This window comes from Barbus barbus (assembly GCF_936440315.1).
Source record: "Barbus barbus genome assembly, chromosome: 11".
Taxonomy (NCBI): Eukaryota; Metazoa; Chordata; class Actinopteri; order Cypriniformes; family Cyprinidae; genus Barbus; species Barbus barbus.
The window spans coordinates 26,221,742-26,237,405 of NC_136739.1; the positions used below are offsets into that span (position 1 = coordinate 26,221,742).

At 38.0% G+C, this 15,664-nt stretch overlaps 1 protein-coding gene across 1 annotated transcript in view; it reads left to right on the forward strand.

Moving 5' to 3' along the window:
* The window catches only part of LOC306877443 (striated muscle preferentially expressed protein kinase-like), a gene marked incomplete at both ends in the record, with an annotated part of 83,886 nt that overhangs the window by 44,214 nt on the left and 24,008 nt on the right, over nucleotides 1-15,664 (forward strand). The window contains 12 exon segments of the mRNA XM_079429213.1: nucleotides 3,047-4,620; nucleotides 4,767-4,910; nucleotides 5,265-5,447; nucleotides 8,596-8,771; nucleotides 9,305-9,393; nucleotides 9,511-9,686; nucleotides 10,975-11,235; nucleotides 11,943-12,101; nucleotides 12,195-12,384; nucleotides 13,206-13,435; nucleotides 13,577-13,696; nucleotides 14,398-14,502. Of these exon segments, the coding sequence (XP_079285339.1) occupies nucleotides 3,047-4,620; nucleotides 4,767-4,910; nucleotides 5,265-5,447; nucleotides 8,596-8,771; nucleotides 9,305-9,393; nucleotides 9,511-9,686; nucleotides 10,975-11,235; nucleotides 11,943-12,101; nucleotides 12,195-12,384; nucleotides 13,206-13,435; nucleotides 13,577-13,696; nucleotides 14,398-14,502 (3,407 nt within the window).

Below are 15,664 nucleotides of genomic sequence, written 5' to 3' on the forward strand. Positions count from 1 at the left end.
TCAAGTGATTTAAATTTTTTTTTGCTGTGGTGGTGATGTGGTAAGGGTCTAAAACTCACCATAAATATTCCTTAAAATATTCTAGATGTATTGCTGTAGAAGTATATTTTGCATTATTTTTATTACAAATCTATTTCACTTTTTCATCGCTTATTAGTGATAAAAAGCACAGATACTTTGTTGCTTGAGATGAGTCTCTGTCTTAGTGTACGTTTTTTTTGTATTTCGCATTCCTTTCGGTGGCGTAATGCAAGAAATATTTCACGTTCTGCATTAAAAAAAAAAAAACCTTAGTCATTCTAGATCAATTTCTGATTGTAAAAGTTGTTTGTTAAAAGAAGATGTGTGACTTGTGACAGGTGTTTTCTTATGTAGTTGGTTGTCTGTCTTGGATTTGCTTGTGTCGCTTACATCAGACTATTCTTACAATTTGACTAAAACTGTGTTGTGTTGTTAATGATTGGACGAAAGCAAGTTTTAACTCATTTGACATTCTATGAGTGCTATTTTTTGGTACTGGTTGTGATGTATAAGTATAGATATTGTTAGAAAAGAAAAGTGGGCGACTGATTGTATCTTCTGTCATTCATCCCTCTGTAGCACTCTTCTTCATCCATGTTTGAGCCAGGGTTGACTGTCACACTCTAGGAACTAAATTTCACTCAAACTCTCCTTCAAATTATAGTTTTCTTAGTATATTATAACCCATATTTTCAAATTTCATCCCACTCTGTTTAGCATTGAACAGTCCCAGTCTTTGCATACTTTCAAGCCCGCTGTTATCCATTAGTTTTTGTTTTCCATCCCCTTTGTTTGGTTCTGTTTTTGATTTGGTGCTGTTGTGTTGAACCAAGATCTATTGGTAATGATAGGCTGTTCCTGTTTGTGCCTAACACTAAGATAACCTTAAAGAAAGCCATGGTTCTGTCTAAGAGAGGGCAGGTGCAGTGCACTGTCAGGTAATGACCTGGCCTTTAAAGCAGCCAATTTATAATCTGTCAGATCTGTGTCACATCGTGTACAAACTGAGATGCTGAGAGCACAATGACCTTTTATGCAGGTCAACATTTTTCGGGAGTTGCTGAATGAATCTAAGAATAGATCCTCTCTGGAAGTGCTCCTGTAGGCCAAACTGTTGTATCTGAAGACAAAGCATTTAAACTCCAAATAGTATTTGCTGAGTAAGGTGATTCATCTTCCATTGGCTGTACTCTCATTCTGTTTGTCACTAAAACATTACCGTTTTACCATGCATCATAATAAAAGTAATCGTAAAATTAAAGTGTCACATGTGCTGATATGTTAAACCTAGTGTTACATATTTAAAATATTTCAGACCGTAAACTAATAATGCAGCATTACTCAAAAGATTGAGAGGTTACAGCCTGAAACAAATATAGTCTGAATTTAGTTTAGAATAATACAGCACCTCCCTCACGCACCGTTATTGCCTTTTTCATTCTTCATCTAGATTTATTTTCATTTAGTTCATACTTTCCTTTGACCCCCATTGTCCATATGCAAATTCTTTTAGTTTTCTACCCGCACAGCAATTGATGCAAAATTGAAGCTGGTCAAAAACATGCTTGCATCATATTTTTGTGTTAGGTATCATCGACCCCTTCGGTTTCCCCCTGGTTTTTTTTGTGCATGCTGTTTTTGGTGAACTGCACAGCATGAATCCTTGCATGCATGCACATGATGCCTTGACTCGCAAGGATAGGAGGACATAGATCTTGTAAGAAGTCTCGAAGATGTGTGTTATTCACACAGATTAAGGCTCTGTACAAAAAATAATAATAATAAAATGTCTTACATTTTTTGCCAAAGTTAGACATCAGTGTTTCAATGGTAATGATATCAAATAAAGTGCAATCTAAAACACTGTAATGTGTTGAGTATTATTCCTTCAAGTAAAACCAAAAAGTACAACACTGTAAATTTATGTGAAGATCGATTTTGAATTAATTTATCTTGAATAAGTAACAAACTGTCTGCTATTGCCAGTTGCTTATTGTCATTACTAACATCACACATATCTAAGGATCATCCCTCTGTTTTAATCAGATTTGTGCTTTGTTTTCACATGATTTTGATGCTGCATGGGAGATGTTCACTCATTATAGTCCACTGGATGTTGAATACAAGAATAAGTTTGTCAAACTGCCAGTTGGGAAGGAAGCTACACTGGTTAGATTTACAGTAATTTTAGCTGTATCAGCTCTGCAAGGTTAGTGCAGTTTGGTCTGTGCTGTGTAAACAAGAAAGATGTTTAAGTTTTACTGCTCTTCAGACATTTTCTAGTGCGCAGCCATTTTGAATTAGACCCCTTTTAGCAGAGTTCTTGATGACTCAACATTTAATAGTTATGTGCCTGCACTAATCCTTGTTTTACTCTTCCTTCCTATCATCGACAAGTGACACTTGACTTATTCCTGTAAAAATCCAGTGATGTGTGGTGGTCTAGCCCAGTGATTTTGGAAGGCATAGGCTAGTAGGCACAATTTAATCTGACGTGCTAATATTACATTTATTTTTGAGCATTCAATTGTGTTGTAAACTATAAGACAAATAAATCCCAATTTGTTTTAAGATTTCTTAGCCTTATAGACATTTAACTGTGGTCTTGACTGTCACTCCAAGATTAATGGAATATGTTTTATTCATGCTCTGAACATCCCCTCGCATTATTTTTATATTTCAATTTGTCAACCATAACTAATTAGAAAATAGAGTTAACAGAAGCTCATTATCATTTTTAATTTTCTTTATTTACCTCTCCTGAAATTTAAAAATTATGAAGCTTCACATCACTCCTTTCTCATTTGAAAAAAGCAAATTATTTTGCTCGAATTAAGACATTAACAGAAGTAGATTTGAAGTAACTTGCACACAAACACATGTAGACGGTCCCATTTAAGGTCCCACATCAGAGAAATTAGCCTCTCTTGCCCCTCTTCCAAAGTCGACATCCAAACAGTTGGGCTCCTCCCCTTGCATAACCCCATACTCTAACAGAACATTTCCCTCAAACACCTTCTTTTAGGAGCCCATCTGAAGAAGTTTTGAGGGAATCTCCCCCTCAAGTCCTACCACCCCCTTCCCCCAAAATTGGCCGCTCTACTGCCTCTCCTTTGCTCAGCCATTCTGGTTCAGCCCCTGCCACACCCCTAGCCCCACGCAAGAAAGTTGTCGTGCCAACTGAATATCAAGACACAGTACCAGGAGAGTTTGAGGAGAAGATAAAGCAACCCAAATCCTCAGGCATGTCTCAGAGTAGTGCTCAAGACTCTCGACCCCAAACACCCGTCAGCGAGTATTCCCGAAAGGAACTTACACCTCGGCCCTCACCAAAACTGACAAGAGCTAGCTCCAAGATCCTCGAGAAAGTGCGTGTCTTTGAAGAGCGCAGAAGAAGTATCGATAACCCAGAGGGATCTATATCTGAACGCTCTTGGGCTGGATTTAACAGAGCCTCGTCTATTGACTCTGATGAAGGAGGGAGCCGGTTAGGCATCTCGAGGGAGAGCTCCAAAGAAGACCTTCGTGAGGCTCTGAAGGCAGACGCAGCCCAGAGAAAGACCATATTCAAACAGCGGGCTGCTTCGCTGGAGGACAGACCCCGTTACTCCCAAAAGGTGCAGGACATTGAGAACAAGTTCACAGAGGAGCTCCAGCGCATCAAAAAGCTTGTCGGTAAACCACACATGAAGAAATCCTTCTCAACAGAGCAGCTCTCTTCTTTTCACAGGAGCAGGCAGCCTGTAAGGAAGTTAGAGCCCATCCCACCTCAGGTTCTTCAAAAGCTGCAGGATCGAGAGCGTGCTCAGCGAGAGCAAGAGATGAGAGAGAGAGAGCTAGCCAAGGAACGATCGCCTCCAAAATCACCATCTCGCAGACGAAAAGGCCAGCTGGCACAACAACCACAGGAAAAAATTGAAATTGATCGGTCTGTCCCAACCACCAAGGTGGTAAGCACATTTGGACAAGAACCATCACCTCCAGAGGCCATGTCTCTCTCTGATTTACCTGGACAAAGGTCTCCAAGACTTCGGGGCCCAAGCCCAAGCAGAAATAGTCCCCGAAGGTCTCCAACTGTAGAGATCACTGCCATGGCTGAAGAGCGCTCTCGAGGCAGAGCTGAATCTCCATCCCGAAATTTCTTGGAGATGACATTACGCAAGGTGGAACCAAGACCTGCAAGTCCACTAGTAAAGAGGGTTGTTCGTGTTCAGGAAGTACCACAAGCAGATGATGAGTCCATGCTTAGGAAGACACCAATAGAGGTCACGCTGAGAAAACTGGGAAAAAGGCCTGAAAGTCCTCTGGTGCAAGGAGAAACTGTAGCTATTCAAGAATGTCCTGTCCAAGCTCCCACCAAACCTCCAAGAGTTTCCTCATCTTCTTCATATGAGGAAAAGATGGAGCTGGATGTGACTCCTCTGCCACCGGCACCAAAGCTCACTATACCAAAAATTATTGTCGAAGAGGAGCCAATGGAGACGGACACACCTGCAGAGAAGACTGATAAGGCTGTGAAAAGTGGCACTGCTAAAGAAGAAAAACCCCAAAGAAGCAGAGGAAGGGGACGCAGACAAAGACCAATGTCCCCTGAATTAGGTAGGTTTAGGCATTTCCAGTGGCATGCAATTCCTTGACCTTGAACTTGACAAATATGGAGACAAACCTGATTTGCAATGCACTTCCAATTCAAGTTAAGGAATATCACATCTATTGGACCTGACAAATATCTTATGCTGTTACAGAATCTTCAGACGACTCGTACGTGTCTGCAGGAGAGGATCCTCTAGAGGCTCCTGTGTTTGAGTTTCCGCTTCAGGACACTGTGGCCTCTACTGGAACAGAGGTTCTTTTAAAATGCATCATCACTGGCACCCCTCTCCCAGAAGGTAAGTCATTTATTTCTGCCGTAATAACTTAAACAGCACCTTTAGCATCTTGCCTATTTGACTTGAAACTGTAATACATGAGCATCACAGGGATGCAGTCTTGGTGTAGTCCCTGTTGACTGAATCATTTGCTCAAAAATGCAGTCTGTGAAGGTTATAACTTACAAGTTGTCAGCTATACAGTACTATCAGTACTATGCCTTCAGACAGCAACCCTTGTAGAGACTTCTTTTGAGTAAACATTTCAAGCCCAAAGGTAATTCCAGAGTGTCTCAGAAATAAGACTGTATTTCAAGCCTAAACAATTTTGCTACTGGAGGGATGTAACAGCAAAGAAATGTATTTTACATACAGTTACATGGAAGAGAGACAACATTGAGATCAAGAACAGCCCAACTCATGTTGTGAAGGTCGAGGGGGAAAGGCACTCTTTGCTCATCAAATGGACAAAGCCAAGTGATGCAGGAACATACACAGTCACTGCTACCAACGAGGTTGGCGAGATGTCCAGCAGCGCTACACTTTTCATCAAATCAGGTGAGTGTTTTATGGTGAAAACTGTAGCTTGTCCTTTCTTAGGGGACATTCACACTGATGGCAATTTGTTCTGCTGTTGGTTGGTTGACATCCCTACTCAGCTGCTGTATCAGTTGATGGATCACTGTCCAGACTCCCATTGTTAGTCGTCACACTGGAACGCTTTTTATTTGCATAAAGCTGAGGTCTGCTCAAGATTGTGGCAGTCGCCAGTGATAGCTGTCACTCGTGATGTGGCAAATCTCCAACTCTCAAGGAAAATGAATAAATTGAAGTTTTTCCACACTGTATGTGCGTTAACACCCTTAATCTTTTAATCAAGCTGGAAATTTGGTTTTAAACCATGTAGAAAATGCCACCAAGTAAATGGTTTGAGTAAATATAATTTTGAGCAGCAAGGATGTGCATATTGTGTTTGCAGCCTGAGTTGAGGATGTGGGAGTTTGAAGGGTAACGTATGGGATTTTAGAGGAGTGAATTTTAATACCTTCAGATATCTAAGTAGGATCAAAGGCAGTGAGTCACACTGTCAACATGCAGCCCTGCAGGGTGGGGGTTAGCATCATTGTGTTGGTGTTTAAATCACCCTTAAAGCAAAATAGTCATTAAATTAACCATAACACTTTTTTTCCTCACTACCAGCTCTCACATGAGCTCTCTGTTTGGTTTTCCAGTGCCTCCTCAAACATTTTCTTTGTGCTTCTCTATAAGACCTCCCTAGTTCTCCAACCATGGTTCTGTCTGGACAGTTACCATAGCAACCCAGAGGTTAAATTGAAAATATGAATTGTTTAACTGCATTTTGGCTCATAATAAATTTTAAAAATGCAAGCACGTATGTGGACAAATTGGAAATGTTAGCCAGAACACTTTTTAATCAAACAAAAAAAAGCAATGAAGTTGCTTTTATTTACAAGTTTTTTAAACCTAATTTCATTATTATTATTTCTGTTATAGTTTAGTTTATTGTTTTTATATGTGCATATGAGAATACGGTGAAATATACAGTACATAATGTTTACATGCTGTTTTTTATGCTGCTTTTAAGATTTGTATTAATTGTGTTGTTTAAGTATATGGTGAAGCTGAAGACAAATGTTTACTTTGTGGACAATAAAGTTATTTTTTTTATTGGTAATTTTTTGCATTGGGTTTTGTTTAACATGTTTTACCATGAATCATTTCAGAAAATGCAAAATAAGACTTTGTTTGGTGGGGATGTCTGAGTATATATTCTAATTTTCTCCTAGTGCACCTTCGTTTGTTTTAATGGTTAGAAAGAGAAAGAGAAGCTTTGCCTTATTAGGGCGGTGAATACCGGGGGTATTTTTAGCTCTTCTTCTTCCATGAAACGATCTCTTAATAATCTCATATATAGGATCCTTGTGTTACTTCATTGACTGCATGTTGTTAAAACCTGCCATTAAATGTCTTTATTTTCCACGGTGACACAACAGCTAAACAGCTGCTCCTGAGAACCAGACAGATGAAAGACTTGCATGAAAGTCATTTTCTTTACAGTTCATGATACTATAGTAGGTTTGCTGAGCTACAGAAGAAGCGACAGAGTTTGTAAGAGGCATATAAATAGGATCGTTGCTATGAGAAGTATTTTATGGCAGTTCCTTTGACTTGAATGGAAAAAAGGGAGGACATCTACATCTGTTTGTGCTGATGTAAATGTGAGAGGTAGTGTCTTATTGAAAGTGAGAGAGTCAAGAGAGAAAGAGCAAGGGAGAGTACGGAAGACATAGTGTCTGCACCAGATTACCATTCACTAAGGTGCTGACATATTAACACAACTACTGTCGGGACTGAACATGCGCTGGTGCCCTCGGTGTCGACTTAGTACATGGCCAAGGTCTGGTTGAAGGAGCAGGGCCAGGTAGGTTTGTGTTAAAGAATTTGCATGGTGGGTTTCCAAAGAATGGTACAATATTACAGAACTTGACCAAGCTTTTATTTTCCTATTGTTTGTTAAGCTACTTTTGGATGCTTTGTTTGTTTTAAAAGTTCAATTCTTTTTTTTTTTATTTAGCAAAAAGTGAAAGTAATCACTGCCTTTAAGCCGATTGGTGTTCTTAAAAATGTTACTGCTTTGAAATTAGAATCATACCCGGGTTCACGGTAATATATATGCTCTAAGCTCTTGTAAGAAGAGACACGGTGTCTATTTTTTTCTCCTGGTACATGCATCACTGAGTCTCACTGCATGCCGTGGCTTCAGGCCTCTCGGCAAATGGTTTCATCTGTTTACACGTGTACCTCACTTAAGGAATGAGTCTCAGTTCTGTAGCTTATTTCTGTATGTCCATTTGTAAATCAACATCAGCAGTGTAGCTTTACGTTGAATGGATGCCACTATGAAGACACTATGAAATGGCTTGACCAGCGCTGTTTTCTTTCCTGTTTGTTGAAGCAGGACCTACAGAACTGTTACTGGCTCAAATAGCCAATAACTTTTAGTTTACATCAAAGCCATGAACCTACATGCTACTTAATATACTTAATATAAGTTGACGACCAAGGTAAATTGTCAATATTTAAGTCAGTTTAGATGGAAGATATTGAATGTGTTCATCTACTGCAACTTAATTTTGTACACTAGCATATTTTGTTTTCAGGTGTTTCTCCAGAATCTGATTTATTAAAAATCTGATTTATTATTGTTTAAGATATAATGTAATGCACTACTAAAATCACATTCCTTGTCTTCTGATTAAATGAATGCCACTTGAAAATTCTTCTAAAAAAATTTCCAACATAGACACTCTTCTGAGTAACTCTTCTTCATCCTCTGTTTTTGTGATGCTTTTTGTAAGCAATCTGTCCCCAGCACTGGCATTCACATTGTCACTGGGCTTTTCTGAGATTGGATTTGGGATTACAGTATCCTTTCTCTTCAGGGATCCTGATTTGTATTCAGCCTATGTCTTTCATCCTGCACCTTTCTAATCCATTTCTCTCTGTCAGAGGCAAAAGCAAAAAGTAATTCTCTGTGAATTTTACATATTGCTCTGCAGATGTTTTTATTGAGATGAATGTTAACTATTCTTGTTAAAGGATGCCCAAATGTAGAGATTTAAACATGCAAATCTATAAGTATTGCTTGAAAAAACCACTCCAATCCCATTGGTATTTCTCACAGAGCCCAGTCAGGACCAGCGTGGGAACCTTGGTGTACCCATGGACGTCAGCAGTCCCATCACATCTGATGAGGAGTACCTCAGTCCTCTTGAGGAGGGGATGGATTTCTCCTCCTACAGGGGACCTGAGCCGAGGAAGATCGTGGATACTCGATTCAAGGAGCCTCCATCCTTTCAGGTATCGGAGAATACCAAAATATTCTATCAGAAAACATCATTGAGCAGTTATGCATACACATTATTTTCCAAACAAGGAAGATCCCCTTTTTACTCCAGAAAAGATGTTTAGATACTCGGCAGCGATTACAATATCCATGTGAACATGTAATAATCCTCATAATCCAAATAATCTAAAACATGACCATTCCTGTTATTCTATTTTTTTTGGAAACATTAAGATGCTGATTAAATGTTTTGATATTTTTGTGCATGTAAAAATGGGCATGAAAAAAATATAATATGGGAGAAAAAATGGTCTTGGGTTCCCTCGCAAAAGAAACGTTGCGTTCGCTCTCATCCTTGAACTTCGTTTTATTTCCATCACAAATGTTTATTGAGCAAATGCAAAGTTTTTTGTGGGAACAGAAAAGTTTTGTAAGAAAACGCAAAAAAGCATGGAAAAAAACTTTTCTTTCCATATAATTTTTTTTTGCCATCAGCTTATTCATATTAATAGAAAACAATAATGAGCCTCTGCATTTACCAACATAGGTTGTTATTGGAGACCAAACAGTTATAGAGGGTCAAGAGGTGACCATGTCTGTTCGAGTGACTGGACAACCTAAACCCATGCTTTATTGGTATGTTCAAATCTAAATATTTGTCTAGATAATTCATAATATAGTTTTAAACCGTATGGACTGTTTGTTCATTTTGAAGTATTGTAATAACTAAACTTTTCTTTTCCTTTGTATCAGGCTGAGAGACAGAGTGACCATTAAAACAGGTGCACGGCATATCGTCCATGAGACAGAGGAGGGCAACTTTGAGATGATAATTAAATCGGCACAGAAGTCAGACTCTGGTGTTTACACCTGCAAGATCATCAACGAGTATGGGACTAAACAGTGTGAGGGCAAACTGGAGGTGAAAGGTAGGGGCTTCAGCTATTGTTGCATGGTCTGTATGCATTAAGGAATCACAAACAAGATAAATTATGTAGATAATTCTTTCCTAAAGATGATGTGATTTTTCATTGTTAATATACTTCTTGCTCAGCTTAATATTCAGAGACAACTAAGCCATTCATAGATTCATTACCCTGACAATCACTGTAGTTGAAGTACTTTACATTATGAGCGGTTTGTAGCTTCCTAAACACTGCTTATCGCCTTTTGAATATTTAATAAATAGGATTTTTCAAATGATCGATGCAGCAGCTGATTTCAGTTTTTCATGCAAGTCAATGAATGTGTTTGACTGCATAATGTGAGTAGTTTTTAAATGAATACAGAAGAAATTGTCATGCCTTGGTTTAATATAATGCAGGGCTCTAGACTCATTCTTCCCACTGGTCGCACAAGCACATCATTTGGTCGCAATTTTTTATTTATTTATTTGATACAACATTTGATTAATCAATGCATGCTGATGAACTTTTATCATAGTTTATATGGTAACGAAAGTGTTCAACATTCAACCCGTTCTTTTTCATCAGTATTATTTGTGATTTAAATTTTGTGAACAGGAATTCCTTTTTTCGTGCACTTTCACTTTCAAATTTGCGATCTTGGTGTCATGTTTTACAAGAAAAGATAATTGTCTGTTTTGCTTATATCTATACACCTTTCACTTTTTAAGACTAAAACAAAAGATGGATTCATTGTTATTCTTAATTAAAAAGCACAACAACAATAAAACAGTACCTTACAATGACAAACTAGCTTACATTTATTTTAAAAAAACGAATAAGACGAGGCGTGGCATATGACACATCACATGCTGTATTATATACCGACTAATAAATTACAGAATGTTTAGCAAACACTGAGGAAGCAAATAATAATAATATTTTAAAAATAAGGAAAGCCTCCATATCGTAACGTGAGGTAAACGGCAAAGATAACAAGCTTTTCAAAACGAAAACGAAACGAAAACTAAACTTGCTGTTGCTGACAGGACTTGCATGTTTTTTCTACAAGAATACCAGCATGTTCACCTTCTCTGGTTAAAGAAGTGGTCTTTTACTCTAGTTTGAAAACCAAATCCTCCACACCTTCACGCTCGTGCTGCCGCGGCGATTATAAAAACCAGGCTCTACTGAAGCGCTCGCACTGAAAGCGCCTCTCTTCACGTGATCAGTGAAATCTGACTCTTGCTACAATATGCTGCGGCTGGCCGCTCAGCCGCTCTTGGGTTGATCCTTATAGTTTTTCCTCCAGCTCGTCCAATAGAGCCAGGCCTGGCCATCATTCGGCCAGTGAGGGACGTGATGGTGAAGGCAGGGGAGACTGCCTTGTTCGAGTGTCATGTGATTGGCCCGCAGGACACAGATGTTGATTGGCTGTCAGATGGGAAGCTCATCCAACCAGCTCTGCTGAACTGTAAGATGCACTTTGATGGAAAAAGGTGCAGGCTTCTGCTTAACTCTGTACATGAGGATGACAGTGGAACGTACACCTGCAAACTGAGCACAGCTAAAGGTGAGCAGCTTTGGTATTGGTCCACATGTTTTGTTTTATGCACCAACACATCATTGTTCTACAAGTCTCATTACATTAAACAAGTAATACTGTATCATGAGGAATGACATTTTCTTGGCTTGGTGTAGCAACTCTGCATATTCTTTTTGATTGATCCTAACATTGGAAATAAGCAACTGAAGTTTATTTTTAACAATCATCATGACTATTTCAGCCTGGCCTATGCAGTTTGACAAGCATATATTTCAGAGTAGATTGTTGTTCTCAGAAATCTTAAAGGGATAGTTCACCCTCACGCTAATGTTTAAAACCGGTATCACTGACTTTCTTCTGCTGAACATAAAAGAAGATATTTTAAAGAATGTTTTTTTCCCCATATTGTTAAGGCAGTCCAAAACAAGAATGCATGGACAAAATAAACACATTTTTCTAAATATCTTCTTTTGTGTTCCATAGAATAAAGAAAGTTATACAGGTTTGGAGCGACATGAAGGCGAGTAAATACTGACCGAGTTCTAATTTTTGAGTGAACTATCCCTTTAAACATGCAGCAGCAACAAAAGAAACAGTCCATTTAATGCCAATAAATAAACATGTTGCTAAGGTTATATAAGTATGACCCTTTTTGGTTTCATGACGTGATCAGCGCATATTGCAAGACCCTTATTAAACTGTCTATTTCACTTCACATGTCATGTGATTTATAGAGGAGCTGACCTCTAGTGCCAAGCTAAAGGTTGTAGCATCCGTAGAGCCCCTCTTCACCCGTAAGCTGGATGTACTAGAAGTTATCGAGGGTCGTAATGCTCGATTTGACTGCAAGGTCAGCGGGACGCCACCTCCTCAGGTCATCTGGAGCAACTTTGGTATGAGTCTAATTCCCTTGAGTGCCTCCCAGTGTCAGTCCTGTAAATGAACATTAAGATAGTTGAGTCATTTGTGTGTCATGTCTTCAACAGATCATCCGCTGGAGGAAAGCGAAGACATTCGGATCTTGAAAGAAGGAGGACGGCACTCATTAATCATCTCTCATGTTAGTAATGAAGATGAGGGTCTCTATACAGTAGTAGCGCGGAACTCACACGGGGAGGCCGAGTGCGCAGCGGAGCTGTATGTGCAGGAGCCCAGACCAGCAGTTTCCTCTCAAATGTATGACCTTTTGACTAATGATTCACTCAGAACTTGTTTAAAAGGTTTAGTTCACCCAAAAATGAAAGTTCTTTTTCTTTTGCGAAATATAAACTCAGAATTGCGCAATTCTGAGAAATAAAATGTCTAAAAAATTGTGAAAAGTCACCACAAGGAATAAAAAAAAAAAAAAGGTTATTCAGACTTTTTTCTTACAATTTTGAGAAAAAAATCTGAATTTTGAGATATAAACTTGCAATTGCATAAAAACATCAGAATTGTGAGTCGCATGAAGGAATAACTAATAAAAAATAAAAAGGTAATTGTGACTTTATCTCACAATTTTGACTTTTCTCGCCATTGTGGATTTATATCTAACAATTTAGAAAAAAAATTTAATTGCGAAATATAAACTCAGAATTGTGAGGGGGAAAAAGTCACAATTGCCTTTATTTTGCCTTTATTTTATTTTACTTTATTTTATTTTATAACGGAAATAAGCTTCCATATGTATGGTGTTGTTTTGTCCATGGAACACAAAAGGAGAAATTTTTAACAATCATTGCATAATTTTTTTCCATGTAAGGATAGATCGGTGTGACTTTTTACTTCCAAAAACACCAAATGACGTAAGGTTATCCAAATGACATGTGCACCATATTCCAAATCTTTTAAATGGATACGATAACTTTGTGCATGGACAAAAACAGCCTTTTGACATGTTTAAGATGACAGTTTTAATTTTCAGGTGAAGCATCAAAGGACTAAAATCACAAAACCATTCTTTAAACATTTTTGCATAAAAACATAACATCTTGATGGTTTTGGTTTGTCTTTACCAGAGCGAAGCTAGAAAAAATGCCCTCCATTCCCGAGGAACCTGAGGTGCCTGAGAATGAGGTGGAACGTTTCACCATGCCTGACTTTGTCAAGCCGCTCTACGATCTGGATGTAGTTGAGGGCAGAGAGGCTGTGCTCAGGTGCAAAGTGGCTGGCCTGCCGTATCCAGCCATAATCTGGTTTCACAATGGCAAGAGGATTGACAGCACAGAGGACAGAAAAATGACACAGTGTAAGTTAGTTGATAATATAATTCAATTATCTTACAGTCTGCTAAGCTGTTCCGGAAGGCAGTCTCTGTGGAAATGATGGTGTGAGTGGTGGGAATAGCAGGAATATGAAGTGTTTGTTCTCTATGTTGTCTCTTCTGTAGTCAGAGATGTTCACAGCCTGGTGATCCGCTCTGTTTGTCATTCCCACGGAGGAGTTTACAAGTGTGTCATATCCAATAAGGTGGGCAAGGCCACCTGCTATGCCCATCTTTATGTGACAGGTGAGTTTAATGTATCAATGGCTTCTGCTAGCTTTGTTTAACAACTGGAATACATTAGAAAAAGTGCATCTTAAAAAGGACTTAAAAAGCTCACCAGTAAATTGAAAAAAGCTTTTTATGCAAATATTTCATATATTATTATTTATCGATAACCACAATATTGACAAACTAAACATGCAGATTACACAAGTTCCCTGAGTAAAAACCCAAAAATAGATGTGATTTTTCAGGATTGGATAGGTAAAAATGAATGAATATAAAATAATAAATACATTTTATATAAATTCTTAATTTATAAAATAAATTTCCTATATATTTATAGATTTCTGTTGGGAATATTTGTTTTGTTCAGCTCTACTTTTTTAAGTGTCAGTTTATTTAAAATATGTTTTTTAATCCTTGTCTGGTAATTGCCCGAAATTAATCGGTCAAATGGTGTTTTAAAAATATTTTTCTTTGAATTTGCAGTGCCTATTGCTGATGTGAGTTACTCCAAAGTATTAGTTAGACAATCCCAAGTTAGCAGCCTGATCAGCGTCATTTAACCACAGCTTATTTCAGTTTGCTTTGGTTTTTTTTCACATCCCAGACTGTTCAAAGTAATACTACAATTTATTTTAAGGTTGACACATATGTGTGCATGTGTGAAAAATAGCGAGAGACTCCTCTGGCACCAAATAAATACACTTTTGCTGTTTTAGACATCCTTCCTGACCCGCCAGATGGGACCCCAGTCATTGAGTCCATCACTGGCAAGACTATCACGCTAAGCTGGAAGAAACCCAGAAGACTGGATCCGTCCATTGGTATAATTATGCATGTTATTTATGTATATATTAATTTAATTTCGAAACTGTTCTTGTACTGTTGCATTTCTCATTTAAAGGTTTAAAGTTCCCCAAAGGAACGTTTTAATTGGTCAGTGGTTGCTTTTTCATAGCTGTAGGATAATAGAGCTATTCTTAATGGAGTTCCCTGTTATGTTTCATTTAAATATCCATTGTTTCTCAGATGCTTCCCTAAAATACTTTAGGGGGAATGAAAATAGACACAAATGTTGACATATCTGAAACTCTAAAGACAAATTTTTAATTATTGGTGGGGTTTTACGTGCAAAACCAGAGAAGCAAGGCTCTTAAAATTGAAGTGTATCATTTCTGCACCACTAATTGCACCAGAAGTGCAACTTGATTAGGTTCAACCAATAGTTTGAGTTTGGGACAGGACTTTCTGTTTTGTGACTAGTGGCTCTCTTCTTGATCTTATTGTGGTCTTGGAGAAATAGAGATATTAAAGGATTAGTTTGACAATAAAGGAAAATTCTGTTGTCTTTCAATGAATAGAAACTGATGCTTTCAAGCTTCAAAAATGATTCAAAAGCACCACAGAAGCATAATATGGAAATTTTGCACTGTAATTTAAGTCTTCTAAAGCCATATGACAGATTTGTGTAACAAAAGTTATTGAATTTAACAAATACATGATGATAAATTACACAATTGTACTTTTTTGGTGAACTCTTCCATTAAAGAGATCTCATTTGTGATCTTTATTTCCAAGAGTCACTCTATTGGCATCCTCTCTTTATACTAAATGTACTCTCTCAGCATACAGTAAATATTGATAGAGCAACAGTGTAGTGACGCTAGTTGGAGAACATCACCGATGATTAACCTGACCTCCTCTTATTTCCTTAACACATTTCCAAGTATGGCCACCAGCTAAATATAGTTTACTAGCACTGTGGTACCGTACAATTTTATTTATTACTTTCCAACAGATATTCTATGTTTGGTGATGTTGTTGGAAACAATCACAGATTTACTGCTCAATTGACTGCCTAAGCCTTAAAATTTGAGTGTCCTTGTTCCATATTATCAAGCACAGTTTCTTCTCTTTGCAGTGTATTTTAAAAATGTATCAGAAATAATCCGATTTCCTTTTTTGGTTTGGCTTTCAAACTTAACG